This window comes from Rhinatrema bivittatum, chromosome 3 (assembly GCF_901001135.1).
Source record: "Rhinatrema bivittatum chromosome 3, aRhiBiv1.1, whole genome shotgun sequence".
Lineage (NCBI taxonomy): Eukaryota > Metazoa > Chordata > Amphibia > Gymnophiona > Rhinatrematidae > Rhinatrema > Rhinatrema bivittatum.
In genome coordinates this window covers 303,521,795-303,544,046 of record NC_042617.1, presented here as the reverse complement: position 1 = coordinate 303,544,046, position 22,252 = coordinate 303,521,795, and the positions used below count along the sequence as shown (strand labels likewise).

Below are 22,252 nucleotides of genomic sequence, written 5' to 3'. Positions count from 1 at the left end.
ATTTTCTGGAATGACTTGGGTGAGGAGATGAGAGAAGTGGGGAGTGCCGTGGGCATGGCACACATGATACACTATAAATCTACCTCTTAAAATGTGATCCCCCTCGGCAGCTCTAATAAACAGGAAGCAAATTACAGTACTAAGAAGCATGCTATGCAGATTATAGTTGCTGTAAGTATTCTATATTAAATAACAGGAAGAATGCTATGGTAAGTAGCGAGAAGGAAGTTACAGCAACTGGAAGCAGATTACAGTGGCTGGATGCATGCTTTATTAAGTAACAGGAAGGAGGTTACAGTGACAGGAAGCATTGATAACAGGAAGCAAGTTATGGAGACAGGAAGCATGCTATGGTTAGTAACAGGAAGCGAGTTATGGAGGCAGGAAGTATGCTATAGTAGGTAACAGAAAAGAGGTTACAGTGACAGGAAGCATACTATAGTTTGATAATAGGAAGCAGATTATGAAGACAGGAAGCATGCTATGGTTAGTAAAAGGAAGCGGGTTATGGAGACAGGAAGTATGCTATAATAAATAACAGGAAGGAGATAGTATCAAAGGAATCATGCTATAGTAAGCAACGGCAAGTGGGTTATAGAGACAGGAAGCACGCTATATTAAGTAACAGGAAGCAGGTTATGGGGACAGGAAGCAGGTTATGGTACATAACAGGGAGCAGGTTAGAGAGACAGGACTCATCCTATGATAAGTAACAAGATACATATTATTGTTGCTGATAGAAACAGAGTTGTCATGTCTCCTTTTTTTAAGAGGGAGCCTTGCGCCCTCCGATATGACCAAATATGTTGCCATTTTTTCCACTGTATCCTTCCTCTAAAATTGCCTGATTCCAAAAGCATTTTAGTAGGAGGCCGAGATACCACCCTCTGTCTCTAATGCAATCTTCAAAGATTTCAAATGTTGGCAAAAAACAAACTTTGAAGCATGCTGTAATAGAGAGCTCTGTGTCACGACAGACAAGCTGAGTCTACTCCAATTAGTTCTTTGGGTTTGTAGTTCCTCTTTCTCATGAAAGGCAGGAAGTGCAAGTCACCAGTTGCAGTGGGGTAAAGCCAGGCCCAGCTCATGCTGTTTCTTATGACATGGTTTTGTTGGTTCACCCTAATAGTGATGCAATGAAACAGGCTATGGTGGCAAGACAGAGGGCATAGTAAATGACAAGAGGCTTTCTACAGTAACAACAGCACCACTTTCAAGTACTCCATTTTCTGGGTGGGAGTGACTTTATGCTAGTCCTGGCCTTTTCACATCCCCTCCTTATGCCTTTTGGGTACCTGTACTATTGATTTCAAAATAGAAAATGCAGAACCGCAAACAGCACAAGGCATGAAAATGTAAACTCAAAATCCAGGAATGGCCAAAACTCTCCTTCCAGAAATGGGGTCATTTCACGGCTCCATCATGACCTCAAGCAGCGAGCAGGCTGCACTGAGTGCGAGGGAGGAGGATGCTGTGATACAGTGTTAGGGTAATCACAAGCTGGGCCATTCCTGGTTTCGCTTCATTAATGCACAGACTCGTAGTTCTGATTTTCTGTGGAAGAAACAGCATTACAAATTCAGTCCAGGCTTGGGGCAAAGCCAAGACTGGATCAGCCTGTCTTTAATCACCTGGAGCCATCCTGTAACCCCAAAGAGTGACAAGAAGTAGGCTGTAGTCTTTGACAGATGGGCAGGTGTGTTTATAATCTCCAGGGAGTAACAGTAAATGTCCCAGAGTTAAAGCTCTTTATTTTCTGTTTTTATTTTCTTTTTTCTCAAAATTTGGCAGTATTTATTACAACAACTGTGCCAGAATATGACTATTCATTTTCCTGTGTAAATATCAGGATTTATTTTGGTGGACCGAAGTATGAAGCACCACTCAGCCTCACCGCTTGTGCCAGTGGGATATTAAGGACTGGGGAACATCCTGGGAGTGTGTGGGCAGTGGGGGAGGGGAGAGGAGACTGGGCCAGTTGCAATTTCAATAGGGCGAAAACAAAATCCTGCATCTTAAGCGTTACAAAAGTAGAGTGAAAAATCAGTAAAAACTGAATAATTGTTTTAGTGAAACCTGGGATGTTTGGGGGGGGGGGGGGTTAAAATCAGTTTCAAATGACAATGAGGGTTCCTTAACTATAGTCTATTGTGCATGAGAGGAAGTGCAAGTGAAAGCACCTCGACCAGCCATGCGTGAGAATGAACAGTCTTGCTTACAGAGCACACAACTCTTAGCTGGAATGGGCAGTTATCAAATGATCACATAAGCAATCAAACTCAACCTGCTTCTAACCACTTCTCAGATGGTGTCCCAAGTCCTCCCTCCTACCATCAGGTTCCCCTCACAATTCTGGAACATTTCCCCCAGCCTTCCTTTTCAAAGGTTATTCAGTGATGTTCAGCCTCCTATCTGTACAACTTTTAAAGGCACCCACCTCCTACCTAGTCAGTGCCAATGGGGAAAAATTATTTAAAGATTACAGCCTTCCTCTCTCAAAGCCTCCATCTGATGACCCTGAATTGTAAGCACAATTTGCTAATAACAGCAGCCAAGGTGGGGTTTTTTTGGGCACTTACTCCACCAAGTCCAGGAGGGCCGGGTGAGCCAGATGGGCCAGGGGGTCCGGGATTGCCGGGGGTACCAGGTTCGCCATCTCTACCTCGGGGGCCAGAAGAACCCTAAACAGAACATACAGGAAGATGGCGTGAATCGTTTGCTCCTTTTCAGAAGTACAGCACCAGCAAAGGAAGGGTTCAGATAACTCTCTGAATATGGCTACGAAGAAAGAGAAAATATTCTTAGTAAAGGGGAAGGCCACTCACTTTCTCCCCCTTGTCGCCTCGATCACCTCTTGGTCCCTGTTCTCCTGCTGGTCCCTAAAACACAAGAGGAATACATAAGTAACAAATCATTAATGAAGAGCCCGGCTCACTGAACACTGTCTTCTACACTGTGTTTCCACCAGGGCACAGGGCAGAAATTAAGGAGTGGGCCTAGCCAGTGCCAAGCACCGTGAAGCTATGCCTCAGTGACCTCCCTCAGTTTTGCCAAGGTGGTCCGCTAGTGGTGGTGTAGCTCCATGCAATTGTCCTGCTCTCTTCAACCCCACCTCCATCCCCTGCCAAAACTGGTGGTACTCTAGGAAAAATTCCTAAGCGAGGAAGGTGCAGTATGCATGTGCCAGACCGTGCATCTTACACAGACACTTATTTGTACCTGCGGTCCTGGGGGTCCTCTAGGTCCTACCACCTAAATAAAATAAAGACAGAGCTGAAGTTAAAAGAGGGAGTGCCATCCAAATTCCCAATGAGAGGCTCTGAGGAAGGAGGAATACCTCCCATCAGCGCTCATGAGGAAACATGATGTGCTGGCAGCTGCTAATGGAAGCCAAGACTTACATCTTTAATATCTCCAGGTTCTCCTTTTTGTCCCTGTAACAAGAAATCATGGAAAGACATCAGTGATAGCCATATGCAATCTAAGTGCTTAAAAGTTAACCACCCAGGTCGCATTTTGCTTTGAATGGTGCTACGTATTTATTACAAAGGCCTACCGTATGTGTTGCCACTCCTCACTGTTTCTAAGTAAGCATGTGCATGTGAAATCAAACCTGATTTGTAGAGGGATTCCTGATTAGTTCAGAAATCACATGGACTAACAATCTTGCCAATGAGAACATAACAGTTTACATGACAAACGAATATGCTAAGTGATGGCATCATCAAATGTAATTGCTAGCATTTTGGGGAAAAACAAATGTAGGTAGACACTTATTTTCTACTGGAAAAATACTGTCCCCCCTTGGGAAGTTACTGTAAGCTACCATGGGCCATATTCCCCCTCAGCCTTCAAGTTCAAGAAATAGAATCCTGTGCTGGTCATTATTATTCCATCCTAAGTCTCAAGATCAGTCTATAGCACTACATAAGTATAGTAAATAAATGCAGATAGATAGAGCTATCTGTATGCATGCGATTATGGACTGGACATGAGGGTTATGATGGAAGAGTACAGACCTTCGTATTCCAAAATTGGCCAACAACGCTATTATGCTGCATAAAGCTGCTGGCTAAAAGCATTATTGCCCACTGAAGGTCCCTGTTGATGCCCAATGGGTCATAGTTTCTGATAAAATCCTAAAACATCCTCTGGATGTATCATTTCCAACAAAATCCCTCTCTCTTTGCTATCAGCTCCTTTCTAGTAGTCAGACTCAGGGTGCGCACATGCCAGGTTCCTGAGAGAGCAGTTGTCTGTGGCTCTGTGACCTCTTCCCCCCCCCCCCCCCCCCCCCCGGCACACATACATCCTGGCCAATGCCTGTTGTTATGATGGCTGAGCTTGAAGAAAGCAGGGGAGAGGACAAAAATAAGGCATGAACTTGGAATAGCTGTGAATGATGGCTCACGGGGCCACAGTCCAAAATGACTGGCTCAGACTGCGCAGGAATCCCAAAGGAACAGGGAGAAACTGCCAGGCCTAATAACAAAGAGGAATGGCCTCTTCCACATAGACTGTGGCAATTCAGCTGCAGTTCTGCTTTAGCTTTCAGAACCCACATAGACCGAGCTTGGAGAGGCATGAATTCCAGCTCAGCGGGGCTCACTGCACTGCAAAACATGCCAGATTTATCAACAAAATAATCCTATTATTTTCAATGGGAAACAGCACTGGGGCAATTTTTGCACTGGAAGAAAACAGGTGTAAACCTTGAATATAGAAGCCCCAATAAATCCTTTATAGATTCTATAAATTAGATTTCTCAGGTTTGTTAGCTCAGGAAAAAAGGAAGGATAAAAAAGGACAAAGCAGAAGAAAAGCCAGGGAGAAGGGAAACAAATCTACAGATGGGAGGAGAGAGAAAGGAAAGATGTAAGATGTGATTTCAAAATAGTTACATTCTTAAAGCTCAAACTTAGCAAGCTTCACTCATAAGCCCCAGCCATAATCTGGGCATTCAGTGGTAGATGGGGTTTACTGGATCGCAATCTCAGGTTGCGACTAGATTGATAGCTTTCTAATTTTTCCTTGGCTTCCCAAGTTGTTGTCAATCACGATTGCCATTCATTGAACCCAACCCACCACTCTGAACACTTGGATTAGAGGCAGGAATCACAGATCACTATTTTCCAGACAGATCTCTATAAGGACAGACTAAAAACCAAGCTTGGGGGTGGGAGAGGTAGAGCAGGAGGATACAGGATCTCCTTAGGTTATACATTTTTCTTCAGAAAGAGGACAGCAGGGAGTCAGGAAAGCAGAAAAGAAAGATCACCCCAATACCGCACCTTGTACCAATCTAAAATTCAGACCAATCTCTCATCCTCTCAGTGCAAGGAAGACACCCTCAGGGGAAAATAATTACCTAAGATAACTAACTGCTCTGCTTTTAAAAAAAAAAATCTTTCTTGCAAAAGCATCTACATCCACTCAAAACTTTCAGCACGGGTCACTAAGAGGTACATATTCAGTCATTGACAAGATTGCAATTTTATCCATTCCATATATACTTATCATGCTAACTTTGAAGGGATATTCAGTAGTACAGCCATACTACTGAATATAGCTGGCTATCTTAAAGATAGCTGGATAACTTTAGGACAGATCTACAGCATGACCAGCAATTAGCAATTAGCTGGATAACCTAGCTTTTAACTTCTCCCAGAAACACTCCTGGAACACCCTTCAGTTATATGGCTATACTTTAGCCAGATAATGAGATATCTGGATACAATTTAGCCAGCTAAGGCCTGGATTTTCTAAAATCACAGTGCTTTATGAATTGTGCGGTAACAGGGGGTGGGCCTGCGAAAGCTGGCAGCAATCGCACCACCACGGTGTGATCGCTGCCGGCTTTCGCACCCAATAGCGCCACCGTGAAAGGTGGCGCTATTGGGCGCGCTACTGGCGGCAATAACGGGTCTTACCTTATCGCCGCCAGTGAAGTTTCTGCTGCGTCTGCCCGACACTGCCCCGACTCCTCCTCTTCCGGTCCCGACTCCGCCCCTAACTAGCTATTGCGTGCGAAAGGGGACTTCTCGCGTGCGAAAAGTCCCTTTTCACGTGCAATAGGGATGGAAAATGACCCCCTAAGTGAGGGAAATATTCATGCCCAGTGACTGTGGAATTCACATGACCTTCCATGGTTTCCTGCCATAACCCAGGTGATAAACCATGCTCTGATCCATTGGTCCTCAAGCCCGTTCTTGAGACACCTAGCTAGTCAGGTTTTCAAGATATCCACAACAAATATGCATGACATAGATTTGCACACACTGACTCTATTGTTTGAAGATCTGGCTCATGCATATTCATTAAGGATATTCTAAAACCCTGATTGGTTAGGTGTGTCCCACAGACTGGCTTGAGAACCTCTGTTGTAGTCCATATTTTCCTAAACTATAGACTGGTACAAGGTGTAATTTACTAGTGCCTTTCTCCCATTTTCACTCTAGGCTTGCCGCCATACCCAGATCAACCCAAAGAAACTCCTCTAGTTGCCCCATTGCATGCATGAAGATGTAGTTCCCACTTTTTTTCAGGAAATTAGAAATACAACTTTATGATGCAATAGGGCAAAACCAGGATTAGATCAAACTGTTCAAACAGACCTGGGTGAGGCGGCAATCCTATCAGAGCTGCAAAGTTACCTGATTCCAGGAAGGAGACTTTTGGTTAGAACTGATTTTTAACTTACACCCCAAAGCAATGTGGTATTTGGAGTCCCTGATTCTGCCTACTGAACTCCCCACCTCAAATCTCAAAATGCATCAGAATGGAGTTGTCAGAAATCTAAGACTGGCCTAAAATCTTTCTCTTGGAACAGTGTAACTTGGCAGCTCTGTATTTGTATTTCCTAAAATGCATTCATGTCTACAACAGAAAAATCTCACTGGTTACCAATGAGATTCAACCTTGCTGTGTAAGCCAGTGTCCCCACATTCAGTCCCAGAATGCTGCAACCAAGTCAGGTTTTCAAAATTGCTACAAAGAAGATGCATGATTGCATTCACTGTTTCCATTGTGTGCAGATAGATCTCATACATATTTATTGTGGCAATCCTGAAAACCCAATTGATTATGGCCCTGAAGAACTGAGTTTGGGGACCCTTGATGCAAATTGCATCTGGGCCAGGGGTTCTCAACCCTCAGGACATACCCAGCCAGTCAAGTTTTCAGGATATCCATGATGAATCTGCATGAGATAGATTTGTATACAATAGAGGCAGTGCATGATAGTGATACAACTAAGATTTACTTTTGTGTTTTGTTTTATAGTATGGGTTATAATGGAAAGTATTATCTAAGAGGTCTGAGTGGGACTTTTTTAGGTTATTTTGATTTATGTTTTGTGATTTTATTTAGTTTTTCTGTCCATGTGTTTATAATTGTTATATGTATTTCTTTTTTTTTGTTGTTGTTGTTTTTATCTGCCTTGATTGCACTCCAATTGGTGGGACATCAAATGTGAATAAATTAATAAATGCAAACCTACCTCATGCATATTTATTGTGGATATCCTGAAAACTTGACTGGTTGGGTGTGTCCTGAGGATTGGGTTAAGAACCCCTGGTCTGGCCTGCTCTCCAATCTTTTCAGTCTGTGTAAGGTGGGGCTTTCCAAACCTGTCCTGGTGACCCCACAACTAGTTGGGTCTTCAAGATATCCACAATGAATATGTATGAGATAAATTTTCATATGTTGGGTCTCAAATGCATGCAGATTTATCTCTTACAAATTCAATGTGACTATCCTGAAAACCCAACTAGCTGTAAGGTCACCAGGACAGATTTGGGAAACCCATAAGAAACCCTCTTTCCACCATCACTGAAAACCCACCCAGAGAAGAGATAAAAGCTATAAAGCAAATTTAAATATTTTATAAATGATGTGTAAAAATTGATAATTTTCCAGATGCAGAAGTAAAGGGATAAAAAAGGCCAAAGGAAGGACAGAATACAGATAAAAAAAAACAACCTAATAATAAATCATATAAAGATGGAATATTAGCAGCAGCAACAAGTGCTGGAGAAGGAACTGATAGGAAATAGACAGGATTTATAGCCATAGAAGAATCTAGAGGACTGAATATTACAGCATTCAGCAGGGGAACTGTAGCCTTCCAAGATCCAAAAGTGATCTTCAGTGGACAACAGTACTTTTGCTTGTGGGTTCAGTCATTATATTCTCAGTGTCAATTGCTCTTTAAATAAGGGTTTGATCTCCCACTACCATGAATAAGTAGTGTGGTTGCCACGTTAGTCCACTTGAATACATCTCCCCTTATCATGACCCAACTGTCCATTTTGTCTACTCAAATGTGTTATCTAGCAATTTATATACAAAGCCAGACTGATAGACTGTTAAGGATGTCAGTAAAGACAAATGGAAGTAAGAATGGTCCTCAAAGAATTATATTACATAGCACTGAAGGCTTCAGGCAATATTGTTTCCACACAGGGACAATATCTTATTATTACTGAACAAATAAGGCAGCCTGCCTTTGCTTTATGGTACCAGATCTATTAAAATGCAGGAAGAGTACATCTGATTATGTCATCACATTGCTTATTGCCAATGCCAAGTATGTGAATCATTATTCACTAAATATTTCATATTATAATACTAACAACTCAAGAATTCCATTTCACATTGATCAATATTGTCAGTGACATGCATATAGAACAGGGGTAGGCTACTCCAGTTCCACTGTGCCACCAACAGGTTTGGTTTTCAGGACATCCCCTCATGACTATGCATGAGGTATATCTGCATGCAATGAATGCAGTGCATACAAATATATCTCATGGATATACATTGTGGATATCATTAAATCCAGACATTTTTGTAGCACTCCAGGAACGAAGTTGCCTACCCTGGTGAGGAAACTTGTATCTTTTGACTTCAGCATCACCATAACTTGAAACTCCTGTATTTCAGTGTTCACCATTAGTACCTTAATGTTTACACACATCGCCATATCTATTCCCCACTTTCTGTATCTCACCCTGTGACATGTCCCCATATCCATTCACTCTTTTGTATCTTACAGTACTGTGACAGCCCTTTATCCATGCACTACCTTTCTGTATTATAGTGCTATAATACAACCAGTGGCATAATTAGGCATAGGTCCAAGAAGCCCATGCCCAAAGTCTATCGGCCAATGCCCTGCATGCCAATGACCTTGTCTGGACTGTGAGCCCCTGCGTCTTTAAGGCGGAGGTGGGGGAAAAAGAGAGAGATTGGATGGGCTTAGCATGTTTTGCATCAGAAGGAGCACTGGAAATGAGTCTGCGTCTTGAAGGGCTTCTCTCCTCCACCACCTTGGTGACAGACCCCTATCCCCACTCTCCACTCCCAAATCTGTCAGGCATTCAGCGACATCCCTGGATGAAATCCTGAATGCATTCACTCCCCCTTCTGTATCTCAGCCCTGTGGCACACCCCCCGTATTCATTCACTCCCCTGCAGTATTTCAAGGTTCTAATACGTCTCCTTATTCATTTCATACCATCTCTATGTTTCACTACTACAGTGCACCCCTAACCAATAGTATCTTTTCTGACAATACTATTCCCTGTTATGAATAAAAGTGAAGATGCCAATGTAGAGCTTACCTTGGGGCCTGCTTGCCCTGTTGAATAACAAAAGAAAAAGAAAGTCAGCACAGAACAATAATGCCCAGAGACTGATGTGGTGACCTTACTCAGTACAGACAGAACAAACAGGAATCAACAGGACATGTGAGCTGAGGAGGAATCTGATTGCAGAGTTGCAAAGTTCTCCAACAAATCCAAGTGCTTCATTTTTTTAAGGAGGGCACCCACACCTGCTGGAGGTAGGCACTGCCCAGGAATTCACATCTGAAGCAAAGCCTTCATGCAGAGAGACAGGGAGCTAAAGCATTGGGGGGAAAATAACCTCTATGAGAGGCAGCAAGAGTTCAGTTCAGAGCCCCAACATGAGGCCTAAGCAGTCTCAATGTGTGGCCATGAAGAGCAATAATAAGTGTTACCAAGCCAAAGGGCAATTATGCAATGGGCCAGAGTTAATGTCTACAACAAACCTTGATGCACAATATCCTGGGAGCAAGCATGATAAAAAAAAAAAAAAATAGAGCAAAATTACAGGAAATCAAAGGACCATTCAGCATAATTATGTACCAACACTGCATGTAAGAAATAATTAAACTGCTTTTAATTAACTCTTCAGTCACACAGGTCTCCAATAATCTTCATTACAGAACTAAGAATGTACTAAATTTAGTGTTCCTAAAATATAACCTGTGTCAATAAAGGGTTAAGAAAGGTTACTTCTCATTTGAACTTGTCTTCTGCCTGTTACAGAAAGGTTTCCTTTATTGGCCTGCAAGATAGAAGCAAATCAAAATCATTTAATCTGGAAGTTCTTGCAATGGTTGAGTATTTTGGCTCCAACCTGACTTTGGAAGAAGAACCAGTAAAGCTTATTTATAATAAGACTGACTCATAGAGGCTTGGACTAGTCGGAACTGAGAGTTTTCAAACTAGTGTATTTAAATGCTCTTCTTAGTTATTTTGGTTCCAGAAACCAGAATGAAGAAGCATACTCTGGTTTTGCTCTTGGGCCTGTGGTTAAAATGCAAGAAAAGAAACGGGAAACAAAGATTAGAAACTTGTACTTAAGCTTAAGCTTTTTCCTGTGACAACATGGATAATTGAAGGCTGCTGAGATTTCTAAAGAAGGGACATCAAAAAATGTCTTCTATGTTGGGTGTGCGTTGGAGGTCAGAGCTACAGCTTCTTAAGACATCAAAGTGTTAGGTGCTTCCTTCAGCCCTGAAACGGCACAGGGTTGGGGGGTTTTTTTTTTCCCCGGCCGGTGATTATGTTAAATTCCAAGCAACATTCAGATCTGAAAATACCTTGCAACCTGGGGCGCCCTCTAGAACAGGCAGAAGCATGCACAGTTGGATAAATCAGAAGTGACCTTTCACTGGCAGAAGCACGGCAGCTCATGGATGCGCTGGGCTCATCATCCATGTGCTCCATTTTTTTTTTTTTGTTGTTGTTGGTACTTTCAAGTAATTTATTTATAGGAAAAGAAATAAATAAATTACGATCAGTGGAGGCGGAGGACTGCTCAGCGGGGCAGGTGGGGCAGCACTCTCCGAAGGGGATCTCAGCATTGGGGCACTCTTTAGATTCCTCGCAGATTATGTCATCGCACAGGATAGTCCCAGTGTCACAGACACAGATTTGGCAGGGCTCGGGCTTCCACACGTCTTTATCATTATAAGTCTGCCCGTCCTGCACGCAGGTCACTGCGTCGGCTGTGCCGGAGAGCGGGGGAGGGGGGAAATGTGGATGAGGAAAGGGAGGGAATGAGGAAAAAGAGAGAGAGAGAGGGAGAGCATCTTAACATCAGCATGTCAACCCAACAACAGTTAAAAAAAACGTCATTTCCTTTTTAATATCCTTTTTTCTTATCTTTTGACAAGGCTTTAAGTGCAGAACTCCAGCAGCCGTAGAAGTAACCTGGGCGGATTCTTTGTAGACTGAAAGTTCAATCTGCAAAGAGCCTAAGGCTGTCTGGCTGGTCATTTATATTCTCAGTCCTAACTACGCCTACCTGTCTGACAATATCTCAGTGTCTTATGCTTCTACAATATCTCTGAATTAGATTTTATTGCTGCCTCTTGATCTATAGGTATCTGTCAATATATCTGGATCTATGTCAATGTATCTGTCATAATACATCTATTAAATCTATTTATATGTTCGGGTCACATCAGTACAGGGATATAGAGATAGATGATTATATAGGCAGACAAATGTAAATTTCAAGACAGACAGTGATTAATAAGTGCAGGTACACCTATAAGTATATATATATATATATATATATATATATATAAGTATATAAGTATACATCTATAAGTACACCTATAACTTATATATATATATATACCAATGTGACGAATATATACCAATATATACCAATGTGACGAATGTCCTCTCACTATGACACTGGTGCATTTACTGTGTCTACTTGCAATCTCTAACTGTAGCAAGCTTGTGTTTGCCCTTTCCAAGTTATTTTACAAGCCGGCACTTAAAGGCTAATACAAATGGAAGCTTTGTTTCCCCCACAAACAATGCAACCGAGCAAAAGCGGCCTTTCTTTGTGCAAATTTGATTAAAAACGGACTTTGTTTTAAACTGCAGAAACAACGAGTCTCGTTCAGGTCTCTGGAAGGTTTACAAATGTCACCAATACTGCAAGGCACTCATGTGGCTGCCATTATTCCCTGCTGGACGGATTGTCCATTCATTCTCAGGTCATCGTTACACTCGCTACACTGCGCGGAAGACATAAGCGGGCAGAAGTTAATTCACTGCCGCTGATGGGAACATCATCCCGAGCACGCCCAGTGAAAAGCCTTAGTTGACATCATTCACCAGTGTTTATTTTAGAGCAATTGTTATTTGGGGTGAATTAAACATTTGCAAGCATGATAATTAAAAATGAGAGGCAGGTGCTGCAAAGCAGTCAATTGAAAGGTGTATTGATAGGGACCCTCCACATTACTTCCATAATAATCCTTCAGGGTGAAAGAGTGCGCAAAAGGAGCTGGTGGGAGGTGGAAGGTTAAAAATGACAAGCGCACCCACAAACTTTTAGCAACTGGGAAAGAGAAAAGCCAACAGAGAATTCTTTAAAGGTAGTAATTCAATTGCTTGGTCGGTTGCCTTATTGGGACACCCAACACAAACCTGCGCTAAGGGCAGGGTCTTTTAATGTTCTGTGGCCGGAGGGTATCGTTTTATCACGCACAGCTCAGATACTCTAGAGGGGGCTATGTGTGTGTGTGTGTGTGTGGGTCTGCTTGGAAATCAAAACACTGTAAAAAAAAACACCAGCATCCGGTGCTCTATAGCAATATACCGGGGAGATCAGAGGTAGCTTAAAGAGGGGCAATGAATGGAAAAAAAAAAAAAAAGAAAATACTTGGGCAATACATGCAGCATTATTTGGCTTTGGAAAAAAAAAAGGTGACATAAAAAATATGCCCCACAGCTGTTATTCTTTCCTCTCTAGGTAACAGATAAGCTCCCAAATTCCAGCGCTGACAATAGGGCATTCTGCAGCCTGCGCTGGCCCTGTGGGAGAAACTTATTAAGCTCTGCAGTGTTCCCATTACAACCCACAAGCCCAGCCTTGGGTAGCCCAGCGGACCCTTTTCTTTCATGAATGGGTCATTTTTCCCGGATACACAGAGGACCTAATTCACAGTTCTCTGTCAGGGACCGGTTTAAATAAATATGGGCAGCATTTCAGTTCCCCATCTGGAAACCATCGCTGCCAGTCTTCCCAATCCAAACAAACCTCCACAATGTTGCATTGATCCCTTTTACAGGAGGCCATGACACCTTCCCTTAATATTTTCTACAGCTGAGGCACAGAAATGCAAATGCAAAGCAGGATATTTCAAAGAGGCAAAAGTCATCTGGGGTTGCTTTCCGTTAAGGGAAGTATGGGTCCCACTTTATCGCAATACATTATATGTGCGTGCCCTCTGATTTTAACTGTACGGATGTGGAAGCATGAAAATTCTTATGTGAACATGCATTAGCCCCGAAACAACGCAGACTGAATGTAGCAACTTTTAGCAAAATCTAGTTTAAAGACTCCATGTAATTTCAAGCTCTGCATTTAGAAGAAGCAAGTGCAAAGGGGGGTATTTAAAAATGGAATATTATCTCGCACATTGAGGAATGAATAAATGCAATACATTATGCAACAGGTAATGCTAGTAGTAGTCCCTTCAATTCAACTCAATTGCCCCTTCTTCCAGTCCCCCAACCCCCCTCACTCCCAATACCTGCTTTACAGTTCTCTAGGTCTGGGGGAATCTTGGAATATTGTTAATTAGTTACATGTATTTCCTACCCTTCTTGTAGAAATAAGGGTCAACATCAAGTTGTGTGGGCGATACCTTTTTTATTGGACTAACTTCATATTATGTTTTTATGATCATTATGCTTTGTTTTAGATTATGCGCACCACATAAAAGTGGTTTTTAAATAAAACAAATGAAATTTGTGACGAGTTCAAGAGCTACATTCCCTTCATCAAGTCGGTCTCTGCCTATGAATCTGAACTGACAATTCCCCTTTGTTTTGTGGACCCCCGGTTAAAAAAAAAAAAAAAAAAAGTGGTCTGTGCTCAACAGGGAAGGGCTCTCTCTCTCTCTCTCTCTTTTCCCTTGATATTCCTGTCATGGGCCTACAGTCTGCAGCAATGGGGAGGCTGCGGTGAAAATGACACCAGAGACAACCTGCCCAAACAAGTTTACAAAAAAATTCCTTCTGCTACAAAAAAAAAAAAATAATAATAATAAAATAAACTGCTTCCAGCCTGTATGGCGAAAAGTAGCTCAGACAATAAAACCAAACGTCACCAGATGTATTTTTCGGAACAGTTCCCCCTTAACTGATAAAAAGAAAAATGCTCTTTCCGAAAGGCTACAGCAGCAGCAGTTTAAGATTGCACTTCTAAGATACTCGTACCAGCAAGACCTTGCCACTTTTCTCCCCTTACAAGCTTCAGCAGCTACGATGCTAAACAGAATAATGAAATGCAGCCGCCCCTCCCCCTACATCATCATGTAATGCGGGGCTATAAACGTAATTCTAATCCTTTTCTTTATAAGTATATATTTCTTATTTGATGCAAGGATCTGTTTGAGCGGGTTTGTCTGTAACAAGCATGATGGGGCTGGAGTGCGTCTCTACTACTACCCTCAGGTGGCCTCTCTTGGGGAAATTCCCTTTCTATTACTTTAAAAAAGAAAAAAAAGCAACCTTCTGTTTGCCATCAATCTCCATCGGAATGCATTTTTTTTTAGAGGTTCCACCTTTCTCGGGGCTTGCTTCTTTATCCTTGAAACACTCTAATTTATCCTCACCAGCCAAAGGGACGTGGAAAGAGATGTTCATCGGCGAGGCCGCCATCTGGAGACGCCTCGAGGAGAGTGCAGGGAATAGGGGGCCAGGCCAGGAATAATTTCCCGCACACACCCCCTACTCCACATTCAGTCTATATGATGATCTTTATTTAGAGAGCACTTCTCCCGCATCCCGGGCTTATTGGGGGGGGGGGGGAGGGACATCGGCTATTGGAAAAAGGCCCGATGTAAAGAAAAAGTCAGGCCAGCTGTAAGCGGCATAAATGTACCAGGGAGGGCATGCTGAACCCAAACTCCCCTGCTGCCACCTTTCCTCTTTTTTCATGCCTAGCCCGGGGGCTTTCTGCTTTGCTGCGATCGGCGGCTGCCAAGCCCCTCCCCCCGGTGCCCGCCAGAGTTGCTTTTTGCTCTGCGCGGTGGATGTGCCGGGCAGCAGCAGCTCAAACAAGTCTTTAAAATAACGTCAAACAGGTCGGGGGCTTTTTTTTTTTCTTCTTCTTTAGACTGAGCACTAAAGACACAGGAACATCAAAAGTGAGGATACAATGTAAGGAAGCAAGTGGATCGGTGCTCTTAATAAGCTCCCATTAGCCCAAAAGCAACTCCGGGAGCAGCCGGGAAGCGCCTCGCTGAGGCTTAAGATCCCGAGTTTCGCGGCAAATCCTTCCAGTACCTCAGCGTCCCAAAGCTAAGGTGGAAACCGAAGCGACTTCGGGGTAAGGAAGTGGCTGGGATGTTGGAAGTGCCAGCTCTATGGCACCTGCCTCCCGACCCATCCCCCCCTGACCCCCAGATCAGAAAGGGGAAAAACTCGCTCCCTGCAGGAAAAGTGTTAGAAGGGGGGGTCGGGAGGGGAAAAGAAACCACTTACTGCTGTGCACCTCCTGGGACCTGACAACGGCTAGGAAGAGCAGCTGCGCAGCTGCCAGCAGCACCAGCGTCCGGGAGTCCCCAAAGCTGACCATGGCTAAATGTTAGACAGGCAGGGCCGTGGTACCGAGGACGGGAGGGAGGAGGAGGAGGAGGAGGGCGCCTGCTCGCGTTTCCCCGCTCACTGGCGAGCCTTCATGCAGCCAATCCCCCTCGGGAAGAGAGGGAAAAAGAAAAAAGGAAGGCAGATCCGGGCCCCAGCAGAACCTCCACACCGTCCGCTCCGGGCCGAGGTCCCCCACTTATAGCCCCCTCTGGCCTCGGGCGGCCCGTGTATATCCCCCCCGCTCTGCACCCCCCCCCCCCCCCTCCCTCCAGCTGAGCTGTAATCGGAGCGCCTTCCCCTCCCCGTCCCCTCACTGCCCTCCCTCTGCAGCCGCGTGGGAGGAACCCCCCCCCCCCTCCTCCTCCTCCTCCTCCCCATCAGTTCTCCGCGCCGGAGCACAGAGCTGACACTGTCCTGGATCCCCCCCCCCCCTACCACGAAGACCCCCGCCGCCGCCTCCTCCTCCTCCTCCATCCGGCACTCGGCTCAGCAGCCACACTCCCCCCTCCCCCCCGGGCATCTCCCTTCGGATCCTTTTAAAGTTATCTTTTGATTGGAATAACATTTACCCGTTTGCTCTGGGTGTGGAAACACAACAGTACGGTTAGAAAAAGGGAAGCCCGAAAAGAAAGACTTTCAGTGTGCGGCCGTCTGAAGGCTGAGTCTCCGCTCCTGCCTCTGGGGCCGAGGCAGATCCATTGACCATTAATCAGGCTCAGACTCTTTGCGGGCCCTAATGCAGCCGCATTAGCCAGAGATGCTGTGCCTGCCCTTTAAGATCCCTCCTTCAGAGGGCGCATCCGAAGCAGGGACCTCTGTGGTCTCCGGCACTCACTCCGACATGCCGGCCGATACAGTACAGTCGGAGCGCACTGTTAGCCGGCATTTGGACGCGCGTTTTCGACGCGCTAGCTTTACCCCTTATTCAGTAAGGGGTAGATTTTAAGAGGCGCGCGAACAGCCTACTTTTGCTTGCGCATCAGACTCAAGCAAAAGTACGCTGGATTTTAGTAGATACGCGCGGAGGCGCGCGTATCCACTAAAATCCTGGATCGGCGCGCGCAAGGCTATCGATTTTGTATAGCCTGCGCGCGCCGAGCCGCGCTGCCTCCCCCCGTTCCCTCCAAGGCCGCTCCGAAATCGGAGCGGCCTCGGAGGGAACTTTCCTTTGCCCTCCCCTCACCTTACCCTCCCTTCCCCTACCTAACCCACCCACCCCGCCCTGTCTACACCCCCCCCCCTTACCTTTGTCGGGGGATTTACGCCTCCCGGAGGGAGACGTAAATCCCCGCGCGCCAGCGGGCCTGCTGCGCGCCGGGCCGCGACCTGGGGGCGGGTACGGAGGGCGCGGCCACGCCCCCGGGCCGTGGCCACGCCCCGTACCCGCCCCCAAAACGCTGCCGACACGCCCCCGCAACGCCGCGCGCTCCGGCCCCGCCCCCCGACACGCCCCCCTCCGAGAACCCCGGGACGTACGCGAGTCCCAGGGCTCTGCGCGCGCCGGGAGGCCTATGTAAAATAGGCTTCCCGGCGCACAGGGCCCTGCTCGCGTAAATCCGCCCGGTTTTGGGCGGATTTACGCGAGCAGGGCTCTGAAAATCCGCCCCTAAGGGGTAAAGCTAGCGCGTCCAAAACGCGTGCGTCCAACCCCCCGAACCTAATAGCGCCCGCAGCAGTAATGACAGAACAGCACTCAGCCTACACAGGAGCCAGGGTCCTCTAAATCGTATCAGGGCTCCCAGAGCTGTGCACCTTAAGTTATTTTCAGCTTTCCAATGGTACAAAGGACCACATTTAAGGACTGGGAGAAAAAAAAAAAAAAGCAAAACTAGCAATATTTCGTGTGGACCATTAACTTTACACTGGCTCTAGATTTAAGAGTTCATGCAGAATCTTGCACAATTCCTACCTCTGTGCAATTAAAAAAAAAAAAAAAAAAAAAGGAGAGAGACGAAAAAGATCCACAAAAACCTCGCCGATCATTTCGTCTTCAATTCTGAAACAGCATGCAGCAAAAATTTTCACTCTCGCTTCCCTAAAAAAAAAAAAAAAATTGTGCGTGGTAAATGATTCCCTGAAAGCACAGCGTCCAATTCTTAGGCCTGGCTTGTAATGCGTACTGATCGCGTTTCCTATCATTTCATGACCTTGTATCGTTTTGGAATTCTTTTGTGTAAATCGTTTTATTTTCCCACTTGTATCGTTTGTTTCCTTCGTTTCTACACTATTTTTTTCCCTTCTTTTTACAATGCAGGTACTTTATTTAACTTTACTTAAAGGGGCGGATTTTAAAAGGAGCGCGAATAGCCTACTTTTGTTTGCGCTCCAGGCGCAAACAAAAGTAGGCTGGATTTTAGTAGATATGCGCGGAGCCGCGCGTATCTGCTAAAAACCTGGATCGGCGCGCGTAAGGCTATGGATTTTGTATAACCGGCGCGCGCCGAGCCGCGCAGCCTACCCCCATTCCCTCCGAGGCCACTCCGAAATCGGAGCGGCCTCGGAGGGAACTTTCCTTTGCCCTCCCCTCACCTTCCCCTCCCTTCCCCTACCTAACCCACCCGCCCGGCCCTGTCTAAACCCCCCCCTTACCTTTGTTGGGGGATTTACGCCTCCCAGAGGGAGGCGTAAATCCCCGCGCGCCAGCGGGCCTCTTGCGCGCCGGGCCGCGACCTGGGGGCGGGTACGGAGGGCACGGCCACGCCCCTGGACTGCCCCGGGCCGTAGCCACGCCCCTGTACCCGCCCCCAAAACACTGCCGACACGCCCCCGAAATGCCGCGACGACCGGGCCCGCCCCCGACACGCCCCCCCTCGGAGAACCCCGGGACTTACGCGAGTCCCGGGGCTCTGCGCGCGCCGGTAGGCCTATGTAAAATAGGCTTCCCGGCGAGCAGGGCTCTGAAAATCCGCCCCAAAGCGCATACTGAAATGACATTAAGGGCAAAAACGATTATTATATGACGCCAACAATTCTAAAGAGACACTACAGCTCACACATTTTCTTGGTATTTTGCTAAAAGTGCCCTTGGCATAGAAATTAAAGAGTAAGACAAAGGTAGGTTTCCCCTCTTCAAATGATACCCAGCAGAATTTAATATTTCACTAGTAAACCAAACATAAAAAGGGAATGAATTAGCACAAATTTTAAATTGTGGAGGCTCCAACCCTGGCTACTGCCAATTTGCACATCTCTCACATACATTCATAATTAAATTATCTTTAAAAAAATATACCCAAAAAATCTCTTTAAAATGAGAGTCCATCTTATATTCACTCAGCTCTTCCTTGGATCACAAAAAGCTAGGTATTCTGACCGCAAACAAAGTTTCCTTAGAAAATGTACATATCAATAGTAAAATCCAGCCTTTTCTGACGCAAACATGAAGTGAGTGAATGCAAGATGGGCTCTCACTTTAGATAGGTTTTGTATGTTGTTAGATGCATCTAGCTAGAGAGAGAGAGTGCCTGCTGTTGCAGGTGTGTCCATCTGTCTGTCTGTCTGTACATTTGTCTGCATGCAAGTTGCTGGGGCCATTCCACCTGATGGTTCGCTAGCCCAGCGTCTTGCTGAGATGGCAGGACAGACGCCAAATTTCAGCACCATTCATCAAGTGGAATAGCCTGTGTTGTCTGGACAGTGAGGCTGGCGGCGATTATCTGAGGAGGGGGGGGAAGCCAGAAAAAGAAACAGCCCAAGGGTAGAAGGAGAGTTAGTAGGGTTTGACCCCTGGCTTCCCTGGTTCACAGTCTGCTGCCCTAACCACTAGATTACACCTCCCCTCTTTCATGTGTTATGCTATTAGCATAATATGTGCTCCTCTTGTTTAAAGCTCATTTAAATTTTAATGTATATGAAAGATATACAACTGGGCAGACACCAGAGTCACAGCTTTGCTTGGTGCCACTGTTCACAAGTTTCAAACGTGTGCTAATTTGCAGCACCCTTCTGTCTGATTCCATGGTTCCAATATAGGCGCACATATTTATCTAATAAGTCAGAAGTAGAGGAAAATATTCTGTGATCTGACACTGCTCAAGAGTGGATCCAGGTAGACTCAGAGGCTCATGTATAACATTTTTGGATTACCGGTATTCTTACATTGATCGGCAGAAGAGTGTCCCAGTTTGCCCAGAATCCAGTTTTCTGCAGATCAGTGGGGCCACTAGAGGTCTGCAGCAATTTGACAGACTTGTTATTTTGGCTTTATGTCTGAATAGTGCTGCAAACCGTTAGTGCCACCCCCCCATACCCTGCCCCAACTATACCCAACCACTCGGATTTTCAGGATTTTCCCAATGAATATGCATACGCTATATTTGCATTAATTTTCTCCAATGTATGCAACTATATCTCATGCACCTTCTTTGGGAATATCCTGAAAATTCTGAAAACCCAACTGTCTGGCTGGGGAGGACATGCAAGACTGGTTTGAGCTGTAAAAAATAATTGCATGAAAGCATCTACTTTTAGTTTCTCTTACAAAATGTCCTGTAGCATGTTTGCAGGGTGACACGGTTTGATGAAGCTACTGAGTTTAGCACATTAGTTTTAAGCTAATTCCTATGGATGTCTGAAATATGATGTGAAGGGTGGTGGGATTACTAGCCCTTTGTGCTGCGGGGTAGTTGATGCAGCCTCAAGAGTGAACCCACAAGGTCTACACCAGCAACTGGTGAATGTGCCCTGTAGTGGGAGTTTCATCTATACCAGCCGCCTCCCCTCTTGGGTTCCTGCGGCTGGCAAGACTTAGGCGGGTCCCTAGGTTGGTGAAGAAAACTAGAGTCCAAAGGCAAACCAGGTTCAGGGCAGTCAGCAGACGAATGGAGTCAGAGTCAGGCCAAGGTCAGGGCAGGCAGCTAGCAAGAGTGGTCAGGTCCAGGCAAGAAGACAAGATCCAAAGGGTCAAGCCAAGGTGGATGAAGACACACACAGAAGATATTGGACAAGACAGACAGGGCAAGGCTGGGCTGGACAAGGCAGGCTGGAGAAGACAAGGCTGGATTCAGGAATGCAGGAGAACAGGAATCAGGAACACGCAGGCAACATGCACTGCTGTGAGGGCACGTGCTTAAATGGGCTTGATGCCATTGGAGGTTGCAGTATATGGGCCCCGCAGCGTTTCCCACTGCGGAGCCCATATAATGCACGCATATGCACGCGCGCCTAAGGAGATTCTAGAATAGGAGCAGCATGGCGGCGTGTGGAGGGGCCGCGCTTGGCAGCATTGAGGTGAGGGTGGCGTCCCAGCCATGGGAGCATGCTGATGGCATTCTGGGCTGCTCTCGGTGGGGCCCATCCCACGAGCCGTGTGCCTAACATATGAAAAGGGAAGAGATGCAGTGTCTACCCGCTACTGCTCTCAGTTGCATTGATTTCAAAAGCAATGTGCTTCTGAACAGCTACAAGTATTCATCATCAGTGTTCACCACTGTCCCCCTCCAACATAAAAGAACGTATTCAAAAAGGGCTTTTCCCCCGTTCAGTGCCTGACAAAACAAACTTAATTGAATAAGACCTAAGAATGCATCTTATTCTGACTGTAAGGCAGAATCTCCAGCCCCCTTCTTATACCTGCTCCCCCCCCCCCCCCCCAGCATGTACCCTCAACAAACGATGGGTCTCTGGTAAAAGTCTGAAATGAGTGAATCAGTGAGGGGTGGGACATCTGACTGTGCCCCTCAAATCCAACACCTCTTCTCTCTCTAAAGCAGTGGCTCTCAATCTTTTTCCCATCATGACACACCTGATAGACAATGCTCACATGTCTGATACACTGCTCAGTACAATCCATGGTGGAAATTTAAAAAAAATCTTTAAGTATTTCTTTTATTGTTAAGAATGGTGAAAAAGAAAGATACGAGTACTCTCTCTGAACAGAAATTACAAAAATAGTAAACCAACACTAATTGCCAGCACAAACAGAAACAACTCTACCTATGAGGTAACGCTGCAAATATTACACCAGACCCCGAAACAACAATACACTTCCTATTAGGGAAATAAAAAAGGCAAGATCCCTATATAGATTGAAACTACATGCTAGTGGCATATTTCCCCGCAGTCAAACATGCAGAACATAGACAAATCCTCACCTAACACAGAATAAAGAGACCATAAATAGAAGCATGCAGACAAAACTGAATTGGAAACTGCAACAAGCCAGACTCTATATGTAGTGCAAGAAGAGAAAACAGAAACATCAACAGTCCTCAAAAAAATCAAGAAATATAAAATCAATAGTAGTAAAAGTATACTAATAAAAAAAACAAAATTATTTCAAAACAGCTGGTCAATAGAACATCCAATAATAAAAAAAACTC

At 45.3% G+C, this 22,252-nt stretch overlaps 1 protein-coding gene across 2 annotated transcripts in view; it reads right to left on the bottom strand.

The window, feature by feature from the left end:
- The window catches only part of COL2A1 (collagen type II alpha 1 chain), a 167,057-nt gene extending 150,937 nt beyond the window's left edge, over nucleotides 1-16,120 (bottom strand). The window contains exons 1-7 of one of the 2 annotated variants that reach the window (XM_029595088.1): nucleotides 15,828-16,120; nucleotides 11,105-11,317; nucleotides 9,624-9,640; nucleotides 3,402-3,434; nucleotides 3,220-3,252; nucleotides 2,826-2,879; nucleotides 2,580-2,681 (exon numbers count right to left, since the gene is read on the bottom strand). In XM_029595088.1, the coding sequence (XP_029450948.1) occupies nucleotides 2,580-2,681; nucleotides 2,826-2,879; nucleotides 3,220-3,252; nucleotides 3,402-3,434; nucleotides 9,624-9,640; nucleotides 11,105-11,317; nucleotides 15,828-15,921 (546 nt within the window). In that variant the 5' untranslated portion in view covers nucleotides 15,922-16,120. The remainder of the gene's footprint in view (nucleotides 1-2,579; nucleotides 2,682-2,825; nucleotides 2,880-3,219; nucleotides 3,253-3,401; nucleotides 3,435-9,623; nucleotides 9,641-11,104; nucleotides 11,318-15,827) is intronic. The other variant, XM_029595089.1, reaches the window with a different exon arrangement.
- Between the last annotated feature and the right edge of the window lie 6,132 nt (nucleotides 16,121-22,252).